The sequence below is a fragment of the Callithrix jacchus genome, chromosome 5, assembly GCF_049354715.1.
Source record: "Callithrix jacchus isolate 240 chromosome 5, calJac240_pri, whole genome shotgun sequence".
Taxonomy (NCBI): Eukaryota; Metazoa; Chordata; class Mammalia; order Primates; family Cebidae; genus Callithrix; species Callithrix jacchus.
In genome coordinates, this window is record NC_133506.1 from 104,832,468 (window position 1) to 104,858,170 (window position 25,703).

The 25,703-nt window shown below is 46.6% G+C and overlaps 1 protein-coding gene across 7 annotated transcripts in view; it reads left to right on the top strand.

Moving 5' to 3' along the window:
* Window positions 1–21,621, top strand: part of FAM222B (family with sequence similarity 222 member B) — a 91,598-nt gene extending 69,977 nt beyond the window's left edge. For 4 of the 7 annotated variants that reach the window (XM_035300930.3, XM_002748234.7, XM_054256163.2 and 1 more), the window contains exons 2-3: window positions 8,799–8,920; window positions 17,712–21,621. In XM_035300930.3, the coding sequence (XP_035156821.3) occupies window positions 8,839–8,920; window positions 17,712–19,318 (1,689 nt within the window). In that variant the 5' untranslated portion in view covers window positions 8,799–8,838 and the 3' untranslated portion in view covers window positions 19,319–21,621. Of the gene's footprint in view, window positions 1–8,798; window positions 8,921–17,711 lie in introns of those variants that run through there. The other 3 variants (XM_078373977.1, XM_078373978.1, XM_078373976.1) reach the window with 2 other exon arrangements.
* The last annotated feature ends 4,082 nt before the right edge of the window (window positions 21,622–25,703 follow it).

Sequence of the window (25,703 nt, forward strand, 5' to 3'; positions counted from 1 at the left end):
GTGAGCTGAGATCGCGCCATTGCACTCCAGCCTGGGTAACAAGAGCAAAAGAAATTCCGTCTCATGCCTGTAATCCCAGCACTTTGGGAGGCCGAGGTGGGTGGATCACGAAGTCAAGAGATGGACCATCCTGGCCAACATGGTGAAACCCTGTCTCTACTAAAAATACAAAAATTAGTTAGGAATGGTGGTTAGCGCCTGTAGTCCCAGCTACTTGGGAGGCTGAGGCAGGAGAATCAGATGAACTCAGGAAGCAGAGGTTGCAGCGAGCCAAGATTGCACCTCTGCACTCCAGCCTGGGCAACAGAGTGGAACTTCGTTTCGAAAAAAAAAAAATGTCTAGCCTAGGCAACATGATGAATGATGAAACCCTGTCACCACTAAAAATACAGAAAAATTAGCCAGGCATGGCAGCTCATGCCTGTAATCCCAGCTACTCAGGAGGCTGAAGTCAGAGGGAGGCTGAACACTAGGAGTCAAGGCTACAGTGAGCCAGGATTGCACCACTACACTTTAGCCTGGGTGACCTAAGTAAGACCCTGTCTCAAAAATTTTTTAAAAAGAGGGGAGGTGAGAGATTAACAAAAAATAAAAATGTACCATGCATTTTTATCTCCTTTTTCCTCTCACTCCCCTAGTAAAGTTACCTGTACACACATGCACACACACACATTTGGTAACACTTGTATTATCCATGTACCTTAAAGTTCCAGAGCCTGGAATTAAAGTATGTGCTATCCTTCAGGAATGTGAGCCAGTGAAAGTTATTAAACATTTATTATATGAATATTCTTGCCCCTGACTCTGTAACTTGGAAGAACAATTAGGAGACAGGCTGTGGTCTTAGGAAGGTCACACTCAAATTGAAAATCCAGGGAGAATACTTTCCTGATACCTGAATAATAAAGAATTCAAGAGAAAACTCTGAGTCAAAGATGAGTTAAGTAATATTAAGTAGACCCAGGAAAGAGCATCATCACCCAAGAAAGCAGTGGTATAGATACTGCCTTTGAGGGAATCAGGGTGGGGATGGGAAACAGGATAGGAAGAGGACCTGTTGTGACAGATTCTAAAGTGTAGTTTAGAACTAGGTTTCCAAACGCCTTGAGCCATGTGTTCAGCAGCATGAAGGTAGCTTGTAGCACATACATTTCAAGGGTTTCAACAGAGTAAGTCTAGAGTAAATCTCCATCTCTCTTCTTTGCCCTTTCCTCTAGCCTAGACTTGTGAGGTCACAATTGCCAGCGACTTTAAGGTCCGATATTGAGTGAAAGATAGAGAAGAAAGAGGCCTTTGAGGAATGGCTAAACATTATCAGGTTAGGTAAATAGTGAAATGTACTAGTTGGGGGGGTTCTTAGTTATTTGGGCTGACAAAATTACCTGTTGAATGGATTGTTTGATTCTAACAGACCTTAACGATGACTGATTTTGCAGAGTCTGATTTGATAAACTTGTAATTTTTGCAGTCTTTGTTGCTGCTTATTTTTCCCAGAGCAGCATTTTGGTGTCTCCCTTAGGTTTGAGCTGTATTTCTTGGAACCGAGGAGTAAGGGAAGAGGGAGCGATACAGGATAAAACTTTCCCCTTGATTATCAAAAGGAGTCTTTTGTCTGGGCACAGTGGCTCATACCTATAATCTCAGCACTTTGGAAGGCCACTTGAGGCCAGAAGATTACTTCAGCAGGAGTTCAACGGCAACCTGGGTAACAAAGTAAGACTCCATCTCTACAAAAAATTTTTAAAAATTAACCAGATGGTGGCACATCCCTTTGGTCCCAGCTACACAGGAGGCTGAAGCAGGAGGATTGCTTGAGCCTGGGAGGTTGAGGCTATAGTGAGCCGTGTTTGTGCCACTGCACTCCAGCCTGAGTGACAGAGTGAGACCCTATGTCCAAAAAAAAAAAATTAGTCTTTTTAGGTAAACCTTTGGCTCAGATATTGGCAATGACTTTTTTTTTTTTTTTTTTTTTTTAGACAGTCTCACTCTGTCTCTCAGGCTGGAGTGCAGTGACACAATCGCAGTTTACTGCAACCTCCGCCTCCTGGGTTCAAGTGATTCTTGTGCCTCAGCCTCCTGAGTAGCTGGGATTACAGGTGTGCACCACCACGCCGACCCTTTTTTTTTTGGAAAGGAAGTCTCACTCTGTCACCCAGGGTGGAATGCACTGGTGCAATCTCGGCTCACTGCAACCTCCATTTCCTAGATTCAAGTGATTCTTCTGCCTCAGCCTCCCAAGTAGCTGGGACTATAGTCAAGAGCCACCACGCCCAGCTAATTTTTTTATTTTTAGTAGAGGTGGGGTTTCACTATGTTAGTCAAGCTGGTCACTAACTCCTGATCTCAAGTAATTTACCTGCCTCTGCCTCCCAAAGTGCTGGGCTTTCAGGGGTGACCACTGCACCTGGCCTATTTTTTTTTGTATTTTTAGTGAAGACAGGGTTTCACCATGTTGGCCAGGCTGGTCTTGAACTCCTGACCTCCAATGATCCACCCACCTCAACCTCCCAAAGTGCTGGGATTACAGGTGTGAGCCACCACACATGACCTCCAATTTCACTTTTTAATTCAAGTGTATAAACTTCATTTTTGAACTCCAGCATGAATCAGAAGCTGGACTGGTCACTCTGGGTTTTGGGGGGCTAGGGGAATAGGTGGGGGTTTTTTTTTTTTTTTTTTTTTTGGAAGGCGGGGGCTGAAGGCAGCTATAAGGAGGAAAGTAGAAGAGAACTAATGAAGTACTGAAAGACACTAGATTGTAGGTAGTGAGGCTATACTGGGAAGTGAGCTCCCTAGATAGCACTTTATCACTTTATCCCCTAAGGAAAAATGCCTTTGCCAATACTTTATTTTCTCTCCCCCTCCTTTTCCCATCAAAAAACATATGAGGCTGGGTGTGGTGGCTTCCGCCTGTAATCCCAGCACTTTGGGAGGCCGAAGAGGGTGGATTGCTTGAGGTCAGGAGTTGGAGACCAACCTGACGAACATGGTGAAACCCCATCTCTACTAAAAATACAAAATTACCTGGATGTGGTGGTGTGCACCTGTAATATCAGCTACTGGGGAGGCTAAGGCATGAGAATTGCTTGAACCCAGGAGGTGGAGGTGGCAGTGATCAGATTGCGCCACTGCACTCCAGTCTCGGATATCGGGGCCGGGAGGAGAGAGAAAAAGAAGACACCTGAGTAGTTTTGCTTGGGCTCACTGAAACCTCCACCTCCTGAGTTCAAGCGATTCTCTTGCCTCAGCCTCCTGAGTAGGTGGAATTACAGGTGCCCACCACCATGCCCGGCTAATTTTTGTATTTTTAGTAGAGACGAGGTTTCACCACTTTGTCCAGGCTGTTCTCAAGCTCCCAAACCTGAGATTTTCTTGCACAAACCTACCCTGAAAGCAGAGGTGGTCTTTTTTCACATGCCACCCAAGAAAGCAGAGAGTGTGACATCAGAGCTCTAATAAAACCTCTAGTAGCTTCTGGTGGTGGGGGCGGGCGGGGGGTGGTGGGGGGAGCAGAGATGAAAGCACTTTTGAATTTTCCCAGTGGGGAAAAAGGTCTGTTCCTTAATTAGAGGTAGTCTGGGAAATGCTAGCAGTTGTACAGGTGCCCCAGGAGAGTTGGAAAAGCTTAGTTCTGTGCTCACTGTGATACTGTATTCCCTACTGCCTTGGGTAGCCAACGTAGCATACCAGCTGGCATTAGGAAAACTGGCTGAGAGCACACAGAGAAGCTCTGCCAAGGAGATCGATCTTTCTCTGTGCTGTCTGTAGCTCATTTGGCCTTCTCCAGGTTACTACTTGAGTCTCTTCAGAAGTTAAGAGTTTAGCTGGGTGTGATGGCTCACACCTGTAATCCAAGCACTTTGGAGGCCAAGGTGGGCGCATCACCTGAGGTCGGGAGTTCAAGACCAGTCTGACCAACATGGTGAAACCCTGTCTTTAAAAAAAAAAAAAGAAGTTAAGAGTTGAATTCTGAAACATTTTCAGAGAGTAATGCTAATTGTGATTTCTGGGTCTAATTCTGGAAATAGCAACTGTAAAAAATTCCTATATTGGAATTTACATTTAAGAAAAAGCCAGATCCCAACCAGTAGTGTCCAGAAAAGAAAAAGAAAAAAAAAAGCCAGATGGTAATCAAAAAGTGTGGGTGGTTTGAAGATTTTAAATAAAAGGCCTTCACTCAGCTGCCAGGTCACTGGAGGATTCCTTCATACTGACATCTCTGCTTTCTAGAAAGGGTTGTGGGGAGAGGTTGCTTCATTCCTGTTTCATCACAATCCTTATGACCTTGCCACAGTCTGAGCTCGTTCCCTACCTTTTCTACCCTAGCAGGATCTGATTCTTGATGTCAGTGAAACCGGTCAAGGGGTTTGTGGACTTTCTTAGTACTGGAGGAAGTCTTCTGGAAAAGATTATAAATGATCCCAGAATTCTTTTTTTTTTTTTTTTGAGATGGAGCTCTATCTCCGAGGCTGGAGTGGAGTGGCATGATCACTGCAACCTCCGCCTCCTGGGTTCGGGTGATTGTCCTGCCTCAGCCTCTTTAGTAGCTGGGATTACAGGCGCCTGCCACCATACCCAGCTAATTTTTGTGTTTTGAGTAGAGTCAGGGTTTCACCATGTTGGCCAGGCTGGTCTTGAAGTGCGACCTCAGGCGACCTGCCCACCTCAGCCTCCCAAAGTGCTAGGATTACAGGGGTGAGAACCACCATGCCCGGCCGCGATACACACATATTTTAAAGGTGAAAATAAGACTAATCATACCTACCTTCCTTCCTCAGTTACTCCTGTAGGTGTGTATCAGCTTCCAAAATCAAAAAAAGTAATATTCCAGAGTCTGCAGAGTATGTTTGAGGCCAACTGCAGAGTCCAAGAAAGCACTTTCTCATTTAGATTCTGAGTTTTTTGTTCTTTAATAAGGCCATCTGTATCCTGTCTGACCTTGGATTTAGCAGTGTTTTCATTTACCTATCTTTCCCTTAGAAGTCCAAGATGGCACTCTCAACTACCTAGGGAGCATCACTGCACCCTCTCCTCTTAAAAAAAAAACATACATACATATATATATATATATATATATATGCACACACACATACATATATATGTATATATATTTTTTAATTTACATAAATATGTATATGTGTATATATAAATTAAATTGCCTCATGATTATAGCCATTGTAACCCTTAGAACCTACTGAATGTACTATTAAAAATTGAAACTGGGCCAGGCGCAGTGGCTCAAGCCTGTAATCCCAGCACTTTGGGAGGCCGAGGAGGGTGGATCATGAGGTCAAGAGATCAAGACCATCCTGGTCAATATGGTGAAACCCTGTCTCTACTAAAAATACAAAAAATTAGCTGGACATGGTGGCACATGCCTGTAATCCCAGCTACTCAGGAGGCTGAGGCAGGAGAATCGCCTGAACCCAGGAGGTGGAGGTCGCGGTGAGCCGAGATCGCGCCATTGCACTCCAGCCTGGGGGTAACAAGATGGAAACTCCGTCTCAAAAAAAAAAAAATGGAAACTGGTATGGCTGGGCAAGGTGGCTCACGCCTGTAATCCCAGCACTTGGGGAGGCCGAGGAGGGCAAATCACAAGGTCAAGAGATCGAGACCATCCTGGCCAACATAGTGAAACCTCATCTCTTCTAAGATATAAAAATTAGCTGGGCGCGGTGGTGCACATCTGTAGTCCCAGCTACTCAGGAGGCTGAGGTAGGAGAATTGCTTGAACCTGGAAGGCAGAGGTTGCAGTGAGCCGAGGTCGCACCACTGCACTTCAGCCTGACGCCTGGCGACAAAGCAAGACTCTGTCTCAAAAAAAAAAAAAAAAAAAAGAAAGAAAACTGATAATAGCCTAGAGTTAAAGAGTGAGCACAGGCTTTGGGAAAAGTGAAATCTGGGTTTCAATCCTGGGCTCTGCCATCATTAATAGATTAATGACATCTGTAGGTTAAATGACAACCTCACCAAATTAATAACAATCTGCCTTTTATATGGTCAACAATTATTTGTGGAGAGCCTACTAAGTGGTAGTAGATGCTTTTCTAGATATAATAATGAACAAAACGAACCAAGGGTCTCTTCTTAAGGAGTTTATATCCTAGTAGGGTGGAGAGAGATGGAAATAAAACAGGTGGTAATGATGGTGGTAAAAAGTGAGGGAAATAGAGGAGTTAGCAACAGGAAGGGCCTGAGCCTGAGAATTGTTTGGGAGGAAGTGTCGAGTTCAGGGTCTCAGGACAGATTTTAAAAGAAAAAAATGAGGGATAAAGGATACTGCTTTAGACATGGAGGTCAAAGAAGCCCTCCCCTTAGGAAGTGACATTCATGCAGAAACCTGAATGAAGTGAGGGAACTAGAAAGACAGACATCTGGGGCAAGAACATACCAGGCCGAAGGAATGGAAAGGACGAAACCCTGAAGCAGAAGTGTGTTTGGCTGTTGAAGGAGCTGTAGGGAGACCATTGTGGCTGGAAGTAATGAGTCAGCAAGAGAGGGCAGGGTTGGTCAGAAGGTGAGGTCAGAGAGCCAGTAGTAATAGATAATGGAGAGCCTTGGGGTCCATGTTAGGATTTTGTATTTTGTCCTGAGATGGAAAGTCATTAGAGATATTTGAGATGCTCTGATTTCCAATTAAAAGAATTAATTGGCTGGATGCAGTGGCTCACACCTGTAATCCCAACACTTTGGGAGGCCAAGGCGGGTGAATCACATGGTCAGGAGTTCAGGACCAGCCTGGCCAAGATGGTGAACCCCATCTCTACTAAACATACAAAAATTAGCCGGGTGTGGTAGCAGGTGCCTGTAATCCCAACTACTCGGGAGGCTGTGGCAGAGAATTGCTTGAACCCAGGAGTCGGAGGTTGCAGTGAGCCAAGATGGCACCACTGCACTCCAGCCTGAGTGACAAAGCAAGACTCCATCTCAAAAAAAAAAAAAAACAAAACGTTGCTGAGTAGAGAATAGATTAGGTGATAAAGGGTAAGAGTGGAACATAGAGACCATTTAGAAGACTAATAGTAATTCCAGCTAGAGATGATGAGATGACAGGTGAAGTTTGTTACCTAATTCCAAGAAAGCTTGGGAGATGCAATTGAGAAAACATCACTAAAGCCCCTCATACAGCCCATTTCACAGTTTTAGCTCCCAGTACTTGTTAATTCCCTTCCTTTCCTTGGAGTTGGCCTTCAGCTGTATTAGGACCTTAAGGGGGAAGTTATGTAAAGATCAGCATCCACAAGGGAAGGGATTGTGAGCAGTACTTCAGTCACTTGACCCCAACAGAAGACTTTTTTTTTTTTTTTTTGAGACAGAATTTCATTCTCGTCACCCAGGTTGGAGTGCAGTGGCTCAGCCTTGGTTCACTGCAACCTCCACCTCCCCAGTTCAAGTGATTCTCCTGCCTCTGCCTTCCAAGTAGTTGGGATTACAGGCATGCACCACCATGCCCGGCTAATTTTATATTTTTAGTAAAAACTGGGTTTCACCACTTTGGCCAGGGTGGTCTCGAACTCCTGACCTCAGGTAATCCTGCCTGCCTTGGCCTCCCAAAGTGCTGGGCCATCACACCCGGCCAAGACTTTTTATTTCTTGAGGCACTGCAGTTGGCCCACTGTGTTCATTCTGTTTTCCCACCCACCAGAGACCTTAAAAAGACTCAACCTGTGCTAGAGCTCGTGGACAGCTCTGTTCTCATTAAGTCATTCAATCTTCAGTTCTTTCTGAGGTTGCTATCTTAGACATAGTTTGAGCAGCCTCTTGTACAAAGTATCTTTTCAGCTACCTGGTCTTGCAAGCTGGAGCCCTCTGATACTCATCATGACAAGGTAGTTTCATTTACCCAGAGAGCCCTCTAAAGAAAATAAAGAGGTTTTTGTTGTCTTTGTTTAACTTTTGAGCTTTCCTCCCATTCCTTTTTTGCTGCGATCTAAAGCCATAATTTGCCACTTTGATTTAGAAGTTCATGTACTTTGCCACATTCTGTTTATTTAGGAAAATTGCATTTCTGGTACATAAGGAGCTTGCATTGTTGACAGGGCTTCCTTGGCTACAGAAGGCCACATCAATGTCTGCTTGCTTGGGCTGTGTGTGTCTGGCTGGTAAACACTACTGATGAAACCCATGCCATCTTGACATGTCAGGACTGCCTGTACAAAGAGAGCTACCAACTAAAGCTCCTTGCTTTAGTCAGGGAACAATGCATTTTTTTTTGGTGGTTGGGGTTGGTTCAGGAGGTCTTATTGTATGATAGACAAAAAGGAAGGGTGAATCCCCAGAAATTGATAAACAGAATTTGCTTTATCAGTGGTTAATTGTGCCTCCTAGGATGCTTTCCTCCTCCTCCTATTTAAAATGAGTTCATATTACTGGCTCACAAGTCAGACATTGGGTACCTTTGCAATAATACACTATGCTGCCTCTAAAAACGTCTGACTGGTCTCCACCCAGGGCTGTAAATGGGCTGAGCCAGGCCCTATGAGGGTCCACCCTCTTCAAGAGTACTGAGACCTTACAAATGCACCTGTTCTTTCCAGTTGTATGAATAGGTACTTTCCAGTTTTATTTCTTGCACCCACACATCTGTGGTAACTGAAAAATCATTTTAGCCATAGTAATAGTTGACAGCAAATTGTTACCACAGGTAAAAATATAAATATATTTTCAGCCAACACACTGCTAATTAAATTGCTTTATCTGTCTAAACTTGGGCCTTCTGCTACTCATATCCAGTGTCCCTGTTGTCTTCTTTGAATGAGTTGCCTTGTGTTTCATGACCTTGTTTTTGTTCATTACAGTGTGAGCCACTGCCCCATGTTGTGTTGATGCCAGTCTGCCATGCTAGCCTGTCTACCAGGGCCAGGTGACCCATCCTTTCAGCTTCTTTGTCACACGCAGATGAACACTGGACTTCAGAAATGTAAGTAATCTGTATCCTAGGGAAACCTGTGTGATTCCTTGTTTTTGTCCCTACATGTGGGCTGTCCCTGAGGCACATCTGGGGTACATTGACCTTGAATTTTGACACTTTCCGTTTTTTCTTTTTCTTTTTTTTTTAAGATGGAGTCTTGCTCTTGTCACCCAGGCTGGAGTGCGATAACACGATCTCAGCTCACTTCAACCTTCAGCTCCTGGGTTCGAGCAATTCTCCTGCTTCAGCCTCCTGAACAGCTGGGATTACAGACACCTGCCACCACTCCCGGCTAAGTTTTATATTTTTAGTGGAGGCAGGGTTTCACCATGTTAGCCAGGCTGGTCTTGAACTCCTGACCTCAGGTGATCTGCCTGCCTCTGCCTCCCAATGTGCTGGTATTACAGATGTGAGCCACTGTCCAGGCAGTAGGGGTCTTCTTAAATTCTGTAATTCCCCAATATATGTCAATTTTAATTGTTGCTGATAGCTTTCTGTTGAGCAACAAAACTATAAAGAGCTTCAGAGGGAATATATATATCACCCTTAAAAAAGATCTTTCAGGCTGGGTGCGGTGGCTCATGCCTATAATTCCAGCACTTTGGGAGGCCGAGACCGGTGAATCACGAGGTCAAGGGATCGAGACCATCCTGGTCAACATGGTGAAACCCCGTCTACTAAAAGTACAAAAATTAGCTGAGCGTGATGGCACACGCCTGTAGTCCCAGCTGCTCGGGAGGCTAAGGCAGGAGAATTGCTTGAACCCAGGAGACAGATGTTGTGGTGAGCCGAGATCGTGCCATTGCACTCCAGCCTGGGTAACAAGAGCAAAACTCCGTCTCATAAAAAAGAAAAAAAAGATGTTTCATTTTGAACCTTCACAAGAAATTGAATGAAAACTCATAGCTCTGAAATAAACCGTTTATGCTGTTCTCCTGTTTTGAACTCTGAGTACAGTTCTGTCATGGAAACAGTTCCCTTTGGCTTTTCTGTCTGCCTTCTGAGCCAGTGTGACTTTAGATGATAGGAAGTAAAGGAGCTTTTGCCCTCAGAAGAGATGGAGAGCCAGCTTTCTCATTCTCTCTGGGCATTTTCCTGCTAATACACTTCCCACAAGATTGAGCCTTTGAAAACTGTTAGATTCTTGTCTTAACTGGCTGAAATGGGGACCTTATACTTCATATTTTCCCAGAATCCTTCCTTCTCTCCCTGTACTACATGATATGCAAGGAGAAGGTTCTATTCTTGGCACATTACCATGTGTAGTATCTTCAGGTGTAAAAACAGCCCTAAATTTGGATTAGACCTTCCATTCAGAGCACAAAGGGGCAATCAGTGAGGTCACTAACCTTCTCTTTGATAGAAAAGGTGCCTTAGCACCTTACCTAAACCCTTCGCAACAAAGGTTAACAAACTTTTTATGTAAAGGCCAGACAGCAAATAATTTTAGCTTTGTGGGCCATGTGGTCTCGGTTGCATCTACTCAACCGAGTGGCATTGTAGGGCAAAGGCAGCCATAGACAACAAACAAATGAGGGTGTCTGTGTTCCAATGAAACTTTTTACAAAAACAAGCAACTGGACTGGGAATGCAGGCTGTCGTTTGCCAGCCCCTGCCCTGTGAGATCACCATCAGAAGTTAAAAATGGTCCAGCCTCCATAAGACTCAGAGCCTGGCTAGTTCTGGGATTTAGACAGTGAATCCAGCCCTGTGTAATAACAGCTGAAGGTGGTAGTTTTCCTTCTACAGTTGCTTGATACAATAAGGCAAGCTCTGCTATAGCTTTCTCGACCCAGCCTCTATCTTGATAAGTGATGATTGGGTTATGAAGGTGTTATGTTATACTCCCTGGCCATCCAAATCAGCATCCTAACTACACTGTGCCTATTTCTGGGCTTCTGGGGGTACAACTGTAGAGGGAATGTACTTAGAGGTGTATAATAAGATGACAAAGAGAAGCTTGCTTTCTTACACACTGACAGCTTTACCCAAAGATGTGATATCAAGGGAAGAGCCATTTGGAGGAAAAGCAAATTGGCAGGTTTATCTTGGTGTGCACTTTTTGTTTTATTTTATTTTATTTATTTATTTATTTGAGACGGAGTCTCACTCTGTTGCCCAGGCTGGAATGCAGTGGCACAACCTCAGCTCTCTGCAGCCTCCACCTCCCGAGTTCAAAAGATTCTCCCGCCTCAGCCTCCTGAGTAGTAGCTGGGAGTATAGGCATGTGTTACCACCCCAGGCTAATTTTTGTATTTTTAGTAGAGACAGGGTTTCACCATGTTGCCCAGGCTGGTCTTGAGCTCCCGACCTCATGTGTTACAGGTGTTACTGCGCCTTGGTGGCTTATGCCTGTAACCCTGGCACTTTGGGAGGCCGAGGCAGGCAGATCACCTGAGGTCGGGAGTTCAAGACCAGCCTGGGCAACATGGTGAAACCCAGTTTCTACTAAAAATACAAAAATTAGCCAGGTATGGTGGCAGGTGCCAGTAATCCTGAGGCTGAGGTGGGAGAATCACCAGAACCTGGAAGGCAGAGGCAGGAGAATCGTTAGAACCCGGGAGGAGGAGGTTGTAGTGAGCCAAGATCGTGCCATTGCACTCCATTCTGGGTAACAAGAGTGAGACTCTGCCTCAAAAAAAAAAAAAAAAGGCTGGGCGTGGTGGTTTATACCTGTAATCCCAGCACTTTGGGAGGCGGAGGTGGGTGGATCACCTGAGGTCAGGAGTTCTAAATCAGCCTGGCCAACAAGGCAAAAACTTGTCTCTACTAAAAATGCAAAAAATTAGCCAGGCACAGTGGTGGGTGCCTGTAATCCAGCTACTCAGGGGACTGAGGCTGGAGAATTATTTGAACCCGGGAGGCAGAGGTTACAGTGAGCTGAGATCACACCATTGCACTCTAACCTGGATGACAGAGCAAGACTCCATCTCAAAAAAAAAAAAACACCCTTCTCCCCAAAGCAGCTCCCAAGTAACCTCTGCTAACCACTGTCCCCAAATCTGGATTCAGAATTGAGATATCCGTCTTCTCTGGTTTTAGGCTCATATGTCCGTTTCGCAGACAAAGTGTTTGATCCCTTCCAACTCTCATTGCTATCCATAAACACACCCACACCTTTGTAGAAGCAAGAGCTTAATTGTGTTTGAAGAAGCTTGTCTGCTGTCTTCTTTTCTCCCCCAAAATGTTTAAGAAAAAAATTAGGTCATGTGACTTATAGCTGTTAGCATTAAGCATTTACAGTTAAGGTGAGATAGAGCATAAACTGTCTCCTTTGGGAACCAGCAGCCAGGCAGCTGCTCAGAGCCCCGGTCCATCAGCAATAGAGACCTTAAAAAGTTTTGTGATAATGCTGTCAGCCGTTCCCTACCCTCCATCCTCAGGAGGGTCTTAAAAGTTGCTAGAAACACAAAGCGTGATGTCTGGTGGAGTGGGATGGGCACAGGTGTTTACAGTTCAGTGTGCTTTATAATATAAATACAGTCAGCATGAGGCAGGATTGGTGGACCCCAGGGATCAGAAGATGGGAAATGTGGCTTCTTTCCCCAGCACTGTAAGTTACCTAGCTAATGGCTTTTCCCAAGGCTTCAGCTGCCATATGTTCAGAATCACAGGATTGATCCCTTAAAACTTTTTCTGTTCTCCTCTTCCTTTTCTGTGTGTGTAGGAGACTGTAATGTTCTTCCTAACCCAGATTTGTGATTTGCCAGAGGGCAGGCTGAATGGATTAAAGAACATCTTGGCTTGGGGTTAGGTTAGTTGAGGTTAGATGGATGGCCTCCTAGAGCTTTTCTAGATCATATATTCCATGACGTAACTTGCTTGGAGAGTCCTTAGCCATTTTGAAACTTTGTACGTGGAAATTTTGTTTTAATCTGACCCATCTTCCCCCAATGCCTCAGAAAATGTGTGATTTTGAACTTCTCTTTCTTTTCTTTTTTCTTTTAGCCAAATTCTTCAATATTGAGAAATTTTTTCTTTCTTAATCCCAAACCTCTGCTCTGTATTTCTCCTTCTCAGGATCACAATATAGTAGTGGCTCAGTAAATATTTACTGTTTGAATGGCTGAAATGATAACAGGTCCTTGGTCGTTAAACCATCTTTAGATAACAACTTTGACCTCCTTCCATGGCAGAGCACTGGGGGTCCTGGGACAAATGCCAAAATCAGCTTCTTTTACTGCTTCTTTATATGCCCATCTGCCCCCTAGTGGAGGGGCCTGGAAATGGGAAATTGACCCAATAACTGGATAGACTCATAGAAATAATACTTAACATTTGTCAAGTTGCTACCATGTGCCAAGCACTATATTGAATATTTTCACATATGTTCTCACTCATTCCTCAGAAGTTCCATATGGGAGACTCTGTGTTACAAGGATAAGGCATAGAAGATTTGTCAATTGCCAGTGCCACATGACTGTCCAGTGATTGGACTAGAATTTGTACTCAGCTCAGACTCCAAAATCTATGTTTGAAATACAGTGCCTGTGCCTCTTCCTACCGATAGAGGTTCCTCTGCATATGCCACCTGTGCTCTTTGGCCTCCAAAACAGAAAGATGAACAGAGAGGTCTCCATTGGGAGGACTGGATTTCAAGGAGAAATTTTCTTCCAGTTGCTGGAATAGACAACAGTGCTTTCTGTTACATTTAACTCAGGCTGAAGGCCAGGGGTCCTGCAGTTAGGGATTCTTTAGTCAGTTTGCTTTGTGTTGCCTGTGGTCAGACTCAGCCACATCTGCTATCCTTGAATAGTAACTATTGACCATCATAGTTCCTGTTCACATTGAAATGAAAATGCTCATTCAGTGACAAGGTTCCTTGAATCTCTTGATCTTAGTAAGTCTGTGAAGTAGGAAAGCAGAATTCATCCCTGTTGATAATTGAGGAATGACGGGCTCTCAGTATGGGCAGATGATGAAGCTAGTACTTGAATACATGTTTCTCTAACTTTTTACAAACTACAGATTTTCTATTCCCTACATTTTCTATGTCTCTATCAGTGACACCATTGGTACAAGATATTTAAGTAAGTTGCTTACAAAGCTGTGGTGTCTGTGCTGGCTGTGCAATTACGGAAATACATTACAGAAGAAAATAAGTGGTCAGGGTGCCTGTGTGGGGCTGTGATAAGTGTTGAGAAAACTTTTTTTTTAAGGGTTAGGCTTCAGTCTGGTATGTGAGGTAGATGGTGCTGTATTCCCAGAATGACACCCCGTTTTTGTTCAGTACACTGTACTGATCTTTGGGGTTCTTCCTTAACAAAGCTACTATAGCCTTGTTACTGTACCCTCCCTGCCCTCATCTCACTTTAATTCTGAATCCTTTGACTACCCTCTTCACCACTGTCAGTATCAGTGGAGGCAGCACCAAGAGAACTAATCAATGTGGATAAATGTCCCCTTCCATACTCCTGAATGAGGCCAAGTTTTCCCCTTGCCTCTGCTAGGAAAAAAACTGAGTTGGTACTGACACAGAACAAAGGGGCTCTTCTATTCAACAAGGTACTATATGACTCCTACTTGGATTTCAAGGAGAGAAGCCCACCAGCATGGAGGTGGAGTAAGTTTAAGGCGCTGTGCTTGGAGTATCATATGAAATTTTGTTTATTTATTTATTTATTTATTTATTGAGATGGAGTTTCGCTCTTGTTACCCAGGCTGGAGTGCAATGGCGCAATCTTGGCTCACCGCAACCTCCGCCTCCTGGGTTCAGGCAATTCTCCTGCCTCAGCCTCCTGAGTAGCTGGGATTACAGGCACGCGCCACCATGCCCAGCTAATTTTTTGTGTCTTTAGTAGAGACGGGGTTTCACCATGTTGACCAGGATGGTCTCGATATCTTGATCTCGTGATCCACCCGCCTCGGCCTCCCAAAGTGCTGGGATTACAGGCTTGAGCCACCGCACCCGGCCTCATATGAAATTTTAACCAATAAGACACATAGGTGGCCGGGCGCGCTCAAACCTGTAATCCCAGCACTTTGGGAGCCGAGGCAGGTGGATCATGAGGTCAAGAGATTGAGACCATCCTGGTCAACATGGTGAAACCCCGTCTCTACCAAAGATACAAAAAATTAGCTGGGCATGGTGGTGTGTGCCTGTAATCCCAGCTACTCAGGAGGATGAGGCAGGAGAATTGCCTGAACCCAGGAGGCGGAGGTTGCGGTGAGCCGAGATCGAAGACACATAGGTACAGTGGTTGACCAAGGCATTTCTATTGGAATTCTGGTGTCTTGAGTTTAGGGACTGTCTCTCAGTCAGTGATCCCAGACCTTTTTTTGCCAGTATTTGAAAGCACAGACCTTTTTTCGGGGGTTGGGATACCTGGGTCTTTTTGCTTAGATCTGCCTGTGAGCATGGGCCCAAATCTCTCTTGCCCCTGCTGACTTGAACTTTATTTTCCTGCTTCCCAAAGCAGGATTTCTAAGCTTGCTAAACATCATTATCACTGAATAAAGGCAGTTGTACTCATTTTCCTTCTAATATGCTCACTAGCCTACCTCTGTTCTGGGTGATACCCAGTGACATGACTTTGAATGGGGTCTCCTTTGGGTCAAGGCCACCTGAGGCCACAAGCTGGGCATTCAGTCAGATTAGTCTGGCTGCCTTTTGCAAGGGGAGGAAGTAGGGAGAGAGTCAGCTAGCTAACCCTGGGCTCCCAGCCAAGCCATTTCTGTTTTGGACAGTCTATGTACTCAGTCAGCAAGCATTTATTAAGCACCTTTTGTGTAAACTCAGGGGAGACCCTCCCTCAGAGAGAGAGAGAGAGAGAGAGTAGAGCAGAGCCCCAGCCCCCTTGCAGGAGCTTGGCATCCGTAAAGAGCCCTTGTTCTTGGAACCTTTTCCTTTTTGACTGGAAGCCGGACATCCGCTGAGCCCCCTGATGGGAGGCAACAGGAGATGGGAACAAAGAGACTGTTAACATTAATGAGGCACACCGAGTAGGCATTTCCGCAGTCTCCAAAGGAAGGCAGGTTTTTCCTCTTTCTTTTTGGAAAGTGACAGCTAATATGGACCAAATATACACATTTTTGGCTCTTAGGATTGAAAGATGCTCTGAATCCTTTCTTCTCAATTCCCTTCCCTGCTGCCCTGTCATTATTACCATCCTTCTCAAGGAAATAAATAAAGCCTTTGATCCTCACCCAGCCAGGCATAGAGTAAACTGTAAACAAAAGTGAACTTGTGACATGGGGAATGGGAGAGAGGTTGGCAGCTTATTCCTCTGCTCCTGAAAGGAAGCATTCTGTCCACTGTGTCAGGGTGCCCACCCAGTTGGCACAGCCCCCCAGCTGCCAAGATACAAGGGAAAGCTGATGCCTCATTGGTCACTGCAGACTGCAGAGTCGTAGCTCTGGGTTCCGTATAGACTGAAGGGCCACCAAGGGCCCTGGCAAGTAGCTTTGCTTAGAACCTTCTACCGTCAGGCCACTGGGCTGGTAGAGTTCCAGACGCTGTATTTCTCTTTTTTTATTTTCCTGAGACGGAGCCTTGCTCTGTCACCCAGGCTGGAGTGCAGTGGTGCAATCTCGGCTCACTGCAAACTCAGCCTTGCGGGTTCAAGCTATTCTTCTGCCTTAGCCTCTCAAGTAGTTGTGATTACAGGTGCCGGCCACCACGCCTGGCTAATTTTCATATTTTTAGTAGAGACAGGGTTTTGCCATGTTGGCCAAGCTGGTCTGGAACTCTTGACCTCAGGTGATCTGCCTGCCTCGGCCTCCCAAAGTGCTGGGAATACAGGTGTGAGCCACCATGCTCAGCACAGACCCTGCATTTCTTTTTTTTTTCCTTTTTTTTGAGATGGAGTTTTGCTCTTATTGCCCAGGCTAGAGTGCAATGGCACAATCTCAGCCCACTGCAACCTCCACCTCCCAGGTTCAAGTGATTCTCCTGCCTCAGTCTCCTGAGTAGCTGGGATTACAGGCATGTACCACCATGTGTGAGTAATTTTATATTTTTAGTAGAGATGGGATTTCTCCATGTTGGTCAGGCTGGTCTCAAACTCCTGACCTCAGGTGATCTACCCACCTTGGCCTTCCAAAGTGCTTACAGGTGTGAACCACTGTGCCTGGCCCCTACCCTGCCTTTTTTTATTTTTATTTTTTGGAGATGGAGTCTCTCTCTGTCGCCCAGGCTGGAGTGAAGTGACACAATCTCGACACTGCAACCTCCGCTTCCCAGGTTCAAGCAGTTCTCCTGCCTCAGCCTCCTCAATAGCTGGGATTACAGGCACACACCACAGCTAATTTTTGTATTTTTAGTAGAGACAGGGTTTCACCATGTTGGCCAGGCTGGTCTCGAACTCCTGACGTCAGGTGATCCACCTGCCTTGGCCTCCCAAACTGCTGAGATTACAGGCGTGAGCCACTGTGCCCAGAAACCCTGCATTTCTGTGTAGTGGGGGAACTCATGGTTACCTCTCTGAGTATTGGCCAAGTTCTGGTTCTCCAAGATGAGACTTCGAAAGCTGCTTTGCTATTCTGATCTCTAGTTAGCTCATTTATAAAATGGGAATGATGCTAGTGCCTGCTTCTAAAGCAATAGTGAGGAGTCACTGAGATGGCCTGTAACTCAGCACAGAGCCTGGTCCACTTTAAGCACTTACTGAACGTTAGCAGTGCTTGTTAATGTGAAGACTGAAGCTGGGTCTAGAATGAAGACTATAAATGATAACTAGTCACTTCCCCACCCCACCCTAGGCCCTCAATAGGGAAGTCTAGAAGGGCTGGTTGGCTTGGCACTGATGAGCTCCCTCTCCCTCTTTGCTCTCCTTCCCATTCTCTCTCTCTCTCTCTCTAGGGGACACTACACAGAAAATGAGAACTGCTCACTATCCTACCCCAGCCGAATTGGATGCATATGCTAAGAAGGTCGCAAACAACCCACTGACTATAAAAATCTTCCCCAACAGTGTGAAGGTTCCCCAGCGGAAACACGTTCGTCGTACTGTGAACGGCCTCGACACATCAGTCCAGCGCTACAGCCCCTATCCGACGCAGGCCGCCACCAAGGCAGGCCTGCTTGCCATTGTCAAAGTGCCAGCCAAAAGCATACTCAAGGACTTTGACGGCACCCGAGCCCGGTTGCTCCCTGAGGCCATCATGAACCCCCCAGTGGCACCCTATGCTACTGTGGCACCCAGCACTTTAGCCCACCCCCAGGCCCAGGCTCTGGCCCGTCAGCAGGCCCTGCAGCATGCACAGACCCTGGCCCATGCCCCTCCCCAGACGCTGCAGCACCCTCAGGGTATCCCACCACCCCAGGCACTGTCCCACCCTCAGAGCCTCCAGCAGCCTCAGGGCCTGGGCCACCCTCAGCCCATGGCCCAAACCCAGGGCTTGGTCCACCCTCAGGCCCTGGCACACCAGGGTCTCCAGCACCCCCATAATCCCTTGCTGCATGGAGGCCGGAAGATGCCAGACTCAGATGCCCCCCCGAATGTGACCGTGTCTACCTCAACTATCCCCCTTTCAATGGCGGCCACCCTGCAGCACAGCCAGCCCCCGGACCTGAGTAGCATCGTGCACCAGATCAACCAGTTTTGCCAGACGAGGGCAGGCATCAGCACTACCTCAGTGTGTGAGGGCCAGATCGCCAACCCCAGCCCCATTAGTCGCAGTCTGCTCATCAATGCAAGCACCCGGGTGTCAACCCACAGCGTCCCCACACCAATGCCTTCATGTGTGGTCAATCCCATGGAGCACACCCATGCGGCCACCGCCGCGTTGCCTGCTGCAGGTCCCGTTAACCTGCCCACAGGCATCTCTCGCGCCCCCACTGGCTACCCTAGCGACCTCAAGCCAGTCACCTGGAACCAGCACCAGCTGGCCCACCTACAACAGATGTGCAACGAGGCTGGTGGGACACCAGCCCCTGGCCTGACAGGCAAGCATGCAGCAGGACGCGAGTTGGCAGGGCCTGGCTTTGTGGGCAAGGCCCCTGCCTACCCGCAGGAACTCTGCCTGGCACAGTCCTTCCATCTGAAGCCACCCCTGGAAAAGCCAACCCCATCCCCACCAGTCAACGGCCTGGCAGCCCCATTGGCCTACCCCAATGGTCACTACTTCCAACCCCTGTGGAACAACATTCTGCCCACTCCCAATAGCGACAGCTCGGGGTCTCAGGACCTCGCCATGCCGTTCCACGGTGGGCAGCCCACAGGTGCACCCCTCGACTGTGCGGCCGCTCCTGGGGCCCACTACCGAGCAGGGACCGGGGGCGGTCCAGTGGCAAGCCAGAACAGCTTGATGCAAACAGTGGATTACCTAAGTGGGGATTTCCAGCAGGCCTGCTTCCGAGAACAGAGCCTGGCCATGCTGAGCAAGGCCCACCGAGCCCCTGGCAACCGAGCCCCTGATCCCACAGATAGTCGAAGTCTTCATATTCAGCACCCAGGGTATAGATAGGTAGCCCTGGTGCCCTCCACGTGCAACACATCATACATCACCCTCCTAGGTTTAGTCTTTTAAGTAACTGGATAGTTTGAAAGTTTCACTGCTCCAATGTGATCATTCTCAGATGTCTAAGAAAGGGAATTTGGTGGAATCTAACAGGACAGAATGAGTCTTCTCATCCTCCCCTCTAGCAACTTTTGGTTTTATGTTAGAACCTAACCCCAAGCCCAGGCTTTCCTCTCCATTGACTGCCTGTCAGCTCATCTCTGGACCTTGACCATTTCCAGCCAGCTCCCACACATCTTTTTTTTGAACCTCTGCCTGTTTCCCTTTGGACAACTGAGGTGTGGGCTGAGGGAATGCCCTAGTTGAGATAGTGTAGGTGCTCAGGCCCCTAAACCAGGCCTCTGCCTGTTGCTCCTCCCTTCCTCCTCCCCCACATCCCCCCAGGACTAAGAAGCAAGATTTCCCAAGTGCTCTGGAAGCTAATTCCTTATTCACCCAAAGATCTCAAATCAAAGCTGACCCAGTCTTCATGTCCTTCGAGTTCCTTTCCATTCCTCAAGGCTTTGTTTTGTGACATTGATCCCACAGCCACTACACTTGCCCTTGCCACACTCGACCTCAAGGGTATCTTGCAGGTATTTGACCATTTCTTGAGATATGTATGTGGGGGGAAATCTTTGTATTGGCATCTTGGTTCCAGATTCCCCTTTCCAAACCTAGAAAAACACAGTGACTTTTCAGCATACTCAAGATCTCTTCTCACTGTTGCCTGTCCCCTAACTCACCTGCTGCCCACAGCCCCTGTCCTTTCCCCCTCAAACAAACAAAGTCTACCTTACTTCAGGAATTAGGTAGGTAAGGAATGATCACATTGGAGTTTGGGATTAAAAACACCAAAAAAAAAAAAAAAAAAAGGCATTTGGTTCTCTCTACACTGGCTAAGAATATTGCTCTACACTGTTAAGTTTTAAATGTTACGTTTCTGTATGAATGTAGTGTGGGTTTGAGTAGCATTGTGTGTGAGTGGCCCCACAGGTACATTCACCCTGTAGTGCAGCCCCTCAGTTTAATGAAGGAAAAAAAAAAAAAAAACACAAAGCCTTAAGCTCTTTGAATACTTCCTTTACCAAATGAGCATGGTTGTGACACCTGGAGCTGGGCCTACATTGGAAACAGCCCCTCCTGCCCTTTGTCCATTCTTAGAGCGTACCCTCATCTGCTCCATGCTCAGCGTGTCTCATCCCCAAGGACAATTAGTTGGCTAGAAATTTAACAGTTTTCTGTAACTTTAAACTTAGGTTGTTTTGTTAAAAATTTTTGCACTCCTGTTAAAGATGCAGAGTTGGGCTTTTTTATTTTTTAAAGACAAAATAAGCCCTTACCTTTCCTCTTGTCTCTGGAGAATGTGAGCTAATGGTTCTTATTTAAGATTTTGCATTTTGTTCACAATCCACTACTGTTCTTTAGCCAGAAATTCTCTAGTGATCTGAAGCAATGTGACTGGCGACCAGTTTTTAAATTATGTGTTGGCAAGTTGCCTTATATTTAAAAAGAAAAAGGAAAAAAAAAAGCTTGATTGTGTTATGCCAAATGATAGCAACATGAAGTCCTAATTTATTGTTCCCAGTTGTTTTCCTGCTGTCTGTGAACACTGGTACCTCCCTGTCCTGAGCCCTCAGGAGCACCTGCAGCTTCCGGCTCAATGCCTTCTCCCAAGGTATTGGCCACCACCTCACCCAGGGCCCTCTTCCAGTTCCTGCTTTTCGGAGTCACGTTTAAAGAGCACCACTGTCTCCCCCATCCCTTGCTTGATCTCCAAAAGATACTCTTGCTGTATTTTTTTTTTTTTTCTCCCCAATACCTCTCCCTGAAAGGTGAGCTGCCATTTTAGGAAATTGGACCAGACACCAACTTGGGGGCTTTAAGTCAAACAACCTCAAACTCTTCCTGTGTAGGGGTGCAAGTCTCTAAAGCTCTCACTCCCACCCCTAGTCTGCATGGAAAATGTACTGTGATCCCCCTGCCCCCAACTGCCCTCGCCTTTGGTGTGAGATGTTCCCTATTTTGCAGTTCAGCCTGAGTCCCACTTCCCTCTGCCAGCCACCCCCAGCCAGCAATAAGGGTCCAAGCCAGGGCCTCCTCTCCACACTCCCTGTCTCCATCCCACACTACCCTAGGGAATATCTGGATTCCCCACTCTATCCACATACTGTAGCATTCATTCTCCATCTCTCTCACCTGTGGTGGTTTATGGGTGTGATGGGGTTTTAAAAATTATTATAAACCAGTAAAAAGGAAAAAAAACCTCGCTTTCTGACCTTGTCCTATTCGTTTAATGCTGTGAATGTTTGAGGTAATTTTTTCTTATGTTTCTAACCTCACTTGATAGAGTAATTCCTAATTTTTAAAAAGGGGGGCCCTGTAGTATGCATCCTTTCAGAAGTTGTCTCCAAATTCATCAGTTCAGGCCAGGAGCTGTGCTGATTGTAGGGCATGGGTAGACAGTTCCTTAGTGAACCCCTGGACACACGGTACTCCTCTGTCAGGCCCTCTCCCTGGGCAGGGCAGCTAGGGGCTTTCTGTGAAGTTTGATGGATAAATGTGGTTTGCTGCTTCTAATGGGAGGTCCAAAGGGTCCTGCCACTTTCACTTCAAGGGCCATAAGTCATTGAGAAATGGAGATCTGGTTTGGTTTGTTCGTTTTAACAAGTCTCGCTCTATCACCCCGGCTGGAGTGCAGTGGTACAATCTCGGCTCACTGCAACCTCCACCTCCCAGGTTCAAGCGAGTCTCCTGCCTCAGCCACCCAAGTAGCTGGGATTGCAGGTGCCTGCCACCACGCCTTTTTTTTTTTTTTTTTTTTTGTATTTTTAGTAGAGACTATATTTCACTATGTTGGCCAGAATGGTCTCAAACTCCTGACCTTAAGTGATCCACCTGCCTTGGCCACCGTAAGTGCTGGGATTACAGGCATGAGCCACCAAGTCCAGCCAAAAAATGGGGATCTGGTTTGTTAATAAGCCAACCCAAACTTCAAACCTAACCTCCCTTGTCCCCCACTCCAACACTGGAATTTCTGAGGGCCTCCAACAGAGTTGAAGGTGATAGGGGCTCTTATCCTCAACATAACTGGCTCCTCAGTGATTTCAGTTTTTTTTGTTTTTGTTTTTGTTTTTTTGAAACGGAGTTTTACTCTTGCCCAGGCTAGAGTGCAATGGCATGATCTCTGCTCACGGCAACCTCTGACTCCTGGGTTCAGGCGTTTCTCTTGCCTCAGCCTCCCGAGTAGCCACCACGCCCAGCTAATTTTGTATTTTTAGTAGAGATGGGGTTTCTCCATGTTTGTCAGGCTAGTCTTTAACTCCCGACCTCAGATGATCTGCCTGCTTTGGCCTCCTAAAATGTTGGGATTACAGGCGTGAGCCACTGATCCCGGTTCGATTCCAGTTTTCTTACGTTGAATTGTGGAGAATTTTCTCTCTTTTTTTTTTTTGTCTGCAGAGGAAAAAAAAACAACCTAAAGAGTGATTTAGGCCAGGTGAGGTGGCTTACACCTGTAATCCCAGCACTTTGGGAGGCTGAGACGGGTGGATCACCTGAGGTCAGAAGTTCAAGAAAAGCCTGACCAACATGGCGAAACCTCATCTCTACTAAAAATGCAAAAATTAGCTGGGTGTGGTGGCATTCATGTATAATTCCAGCTACTCGGAAGTCTGAGACAGGGCTTGAACCTAGGAGGTGGAGGTTGCAGTGAGCCAAGATCGTGCAATTGCACTCCAGCCTGGGCGACAGAGTGAGACTCCGTCTTTAAAAAAAATTAAAAAAAGAGTGATTGCAGTTTCCTTCCTCTTCAGCTGAGACTGAGTTTGAGCTAAGATGTAATGCAGGGAAAAACCGATTCTGGGTGAATGCAGTGACTCATGCCTGTACTCCTAGCTCTTTGGGTGGCTGAGGTGGATCGCTTGCACCCAGGGGTAAGACCCTGGCTCTTCAAAAAAAAATTTTGTTTTCTTTTCTTTTTGTCACCAAGACTCGCTCATCTCCCTCAGACTGAAGTGCAATGGCACGATCTCGACTCACTGCAACCTCTGCCTCCCGGGCTCAAGCAATTCTCCTGCCTCAGCCTCTTGAGTAGCTGGGATTATAGGTGCCTGCCACTACTGCTGGCTAGTTTTTGTATTTTTAGTAGAGACGGGGTTTCACCATGTTAGCCAGGATGGTCTTGAACTCGACCTCAGGTGATCTGCCCGCCTTAGCCTCTCAAAGTGCTGGGATTACAGGTGTAAGCCACCATACCCAACCATCAATTTTCTTTTCTTTTTCTCTTTTTTTTTTGAGACAGAGTGTCACTTTGTCGTCCAGGCTGGAGCACAGTGTCTCAATCTTGGCTCACTGCAACCTCCGTCCCCTGGGTTCAGGCCATTCTTCTGCCTCCGCCTCCTGAGTAGCTGGAACTACAGGGGTGTGCCACCATGCCCAGCTAATTTTGTGTTTTTATTAGAGAGAGAGTTTCACCGTCTTGGCCAGATTGATCTCGAACTCCTGACCTCATGATCCGCCCGCCTCAGCCTCCCAAAGTGCTGGGATTATAGGCATGAGCCACCGTGCCTGGCTTCTTTTAAAATTACATATATATATGTAATAATATATATATATATATATATATATATATATATATATGTAATATTTAAAGATGGGGGGGTCTCTAGTCACTCAGATAGTGGTACTGCAGCCTTAAACTCCTGGGCTCAAGGGATCCAACCGCTTAAGCCTCCCAAGTAACGGACTATAGGCACATGCCATCACACCAAACTTAGTTTTAAAATTTGAGTTGGACACCAGCCTGGCCAACATGGTGAAACCCCCGTCTCTACTAAAAATACAAAAATTAGCCAGGCCTGTAATCCCAGCACTTTGGGAGGCCAAGGCAGGCAGATCACAAGGTCAAGTGATAGAGACCATCCTGGCCAACATGGTGAAACTCTGTCTCTACTAAAAATACAAGAATTAGCCAGGTGTGGTGGCACACACCTGTAGTCCCAGCTACTTGGGAGGCTGAGGCAGGAGAATTGCTTGAACCCTAGAGGCAGAGGTTGCAGTGAGCCAAAATCACACCCCTGCATTCCAGCCTGGCAACAGAGGGAGACTCCGTCTCAAAAAAAAAAAAAAAAAAGATTCCACAAGATGTGGGATTCAGGGAGGGTAGAATTAGACCCTTGGTAGCAAGAGTCCACAGGTCCTGAATGCTGATGGAGCTCAAGCACCTAGCCTTCTTGAGCACTCCCTTTTCTGTAGGGTGATTTTTTTTTTTTTTTTGGAAGGAAAGTCTTGCTCTGTTGCCCGTGATGGAGTGCAGTGGCACGATCTTGGCTTACTGCAACCTCTACCTCCTGGGTTCAAGCGATTCTCCTGCCTCAGCCCCCTAAGAAGTTGGGACTACAGGTGTGCACCACCATGCCCAGTTAATTTTTGTATTTTTATTAAAGACAGGGTTTTGCCATGTTGGCCAAGCTGGTCTTGAACTCCTGACCTCAAGTCATCTGCCTGCCTCAGCCTCACAGTGTTGCGATTGCAGGCGTGAGCCACTGTGGCCAGCCGAAGGTGCTCTTTTGTGAAAGTGTTTTGACTCTTTTTTTTTTTTTTTGAGACAGAGTTTCATCTCGTTGCCAGGCTGGAGTGCAATGGCGTGACTCGGCTCACTGCAACCTCCGCCTCCTGGGTTCAAGCAATTCTTCTGCCTCAGCCTCTCCAGTAGCTGGGATTACAGGCGCGCGCCACCATGCCCAGCTAATTTTTGTATTTTTAGTAGAGATGGGGTTTCACCTCGTTGACCAGGATGATCTCGATCTCTTGACCTCGTGATCCACCCGCCTCGGCATCCCAGAGTGCTGGGATTACAGGCGTGAGCCACCGCGCCCGGTTGTGTTTTGACTCTTTTATGCCTCATGCCACCCCTGTGAAAGAAAGCTGTCATCTTGTATGTCAAGTAAGATCTGCAGTCAGCCTAAGGTCATAGAGTAAGATCTGCAGTCAGCCTAAGGTCATAGAGCTAGACAGTAGGAAAGTATGGCTCTCCTCCCAGAGCGAATGACTCCTGGGCTGAGGTAGATGCTTGGGAAGTCCAGCTCACACTTTTATTGCAGAACCTGGCCTGAATTCTGTAGGTTATGACTAGCACTGAAATGAGGGCCAGGTTTGTGAGGCTGGCAGAGTATGGGGTTAACGGTCCCATTGTTTGCAGACAACTCTAGGAGGCACCATCTAGTCTATGTGAATGTGACTCCTGGAATCATGCAGTGGCAGTGTCCTGGCAGCACAGGAACCTGTTTGGCCAAGGTAACCAGCTTATTTATTTATTTAGAGATGGAGCCTCCTCAGGCTGGAGTGCAAT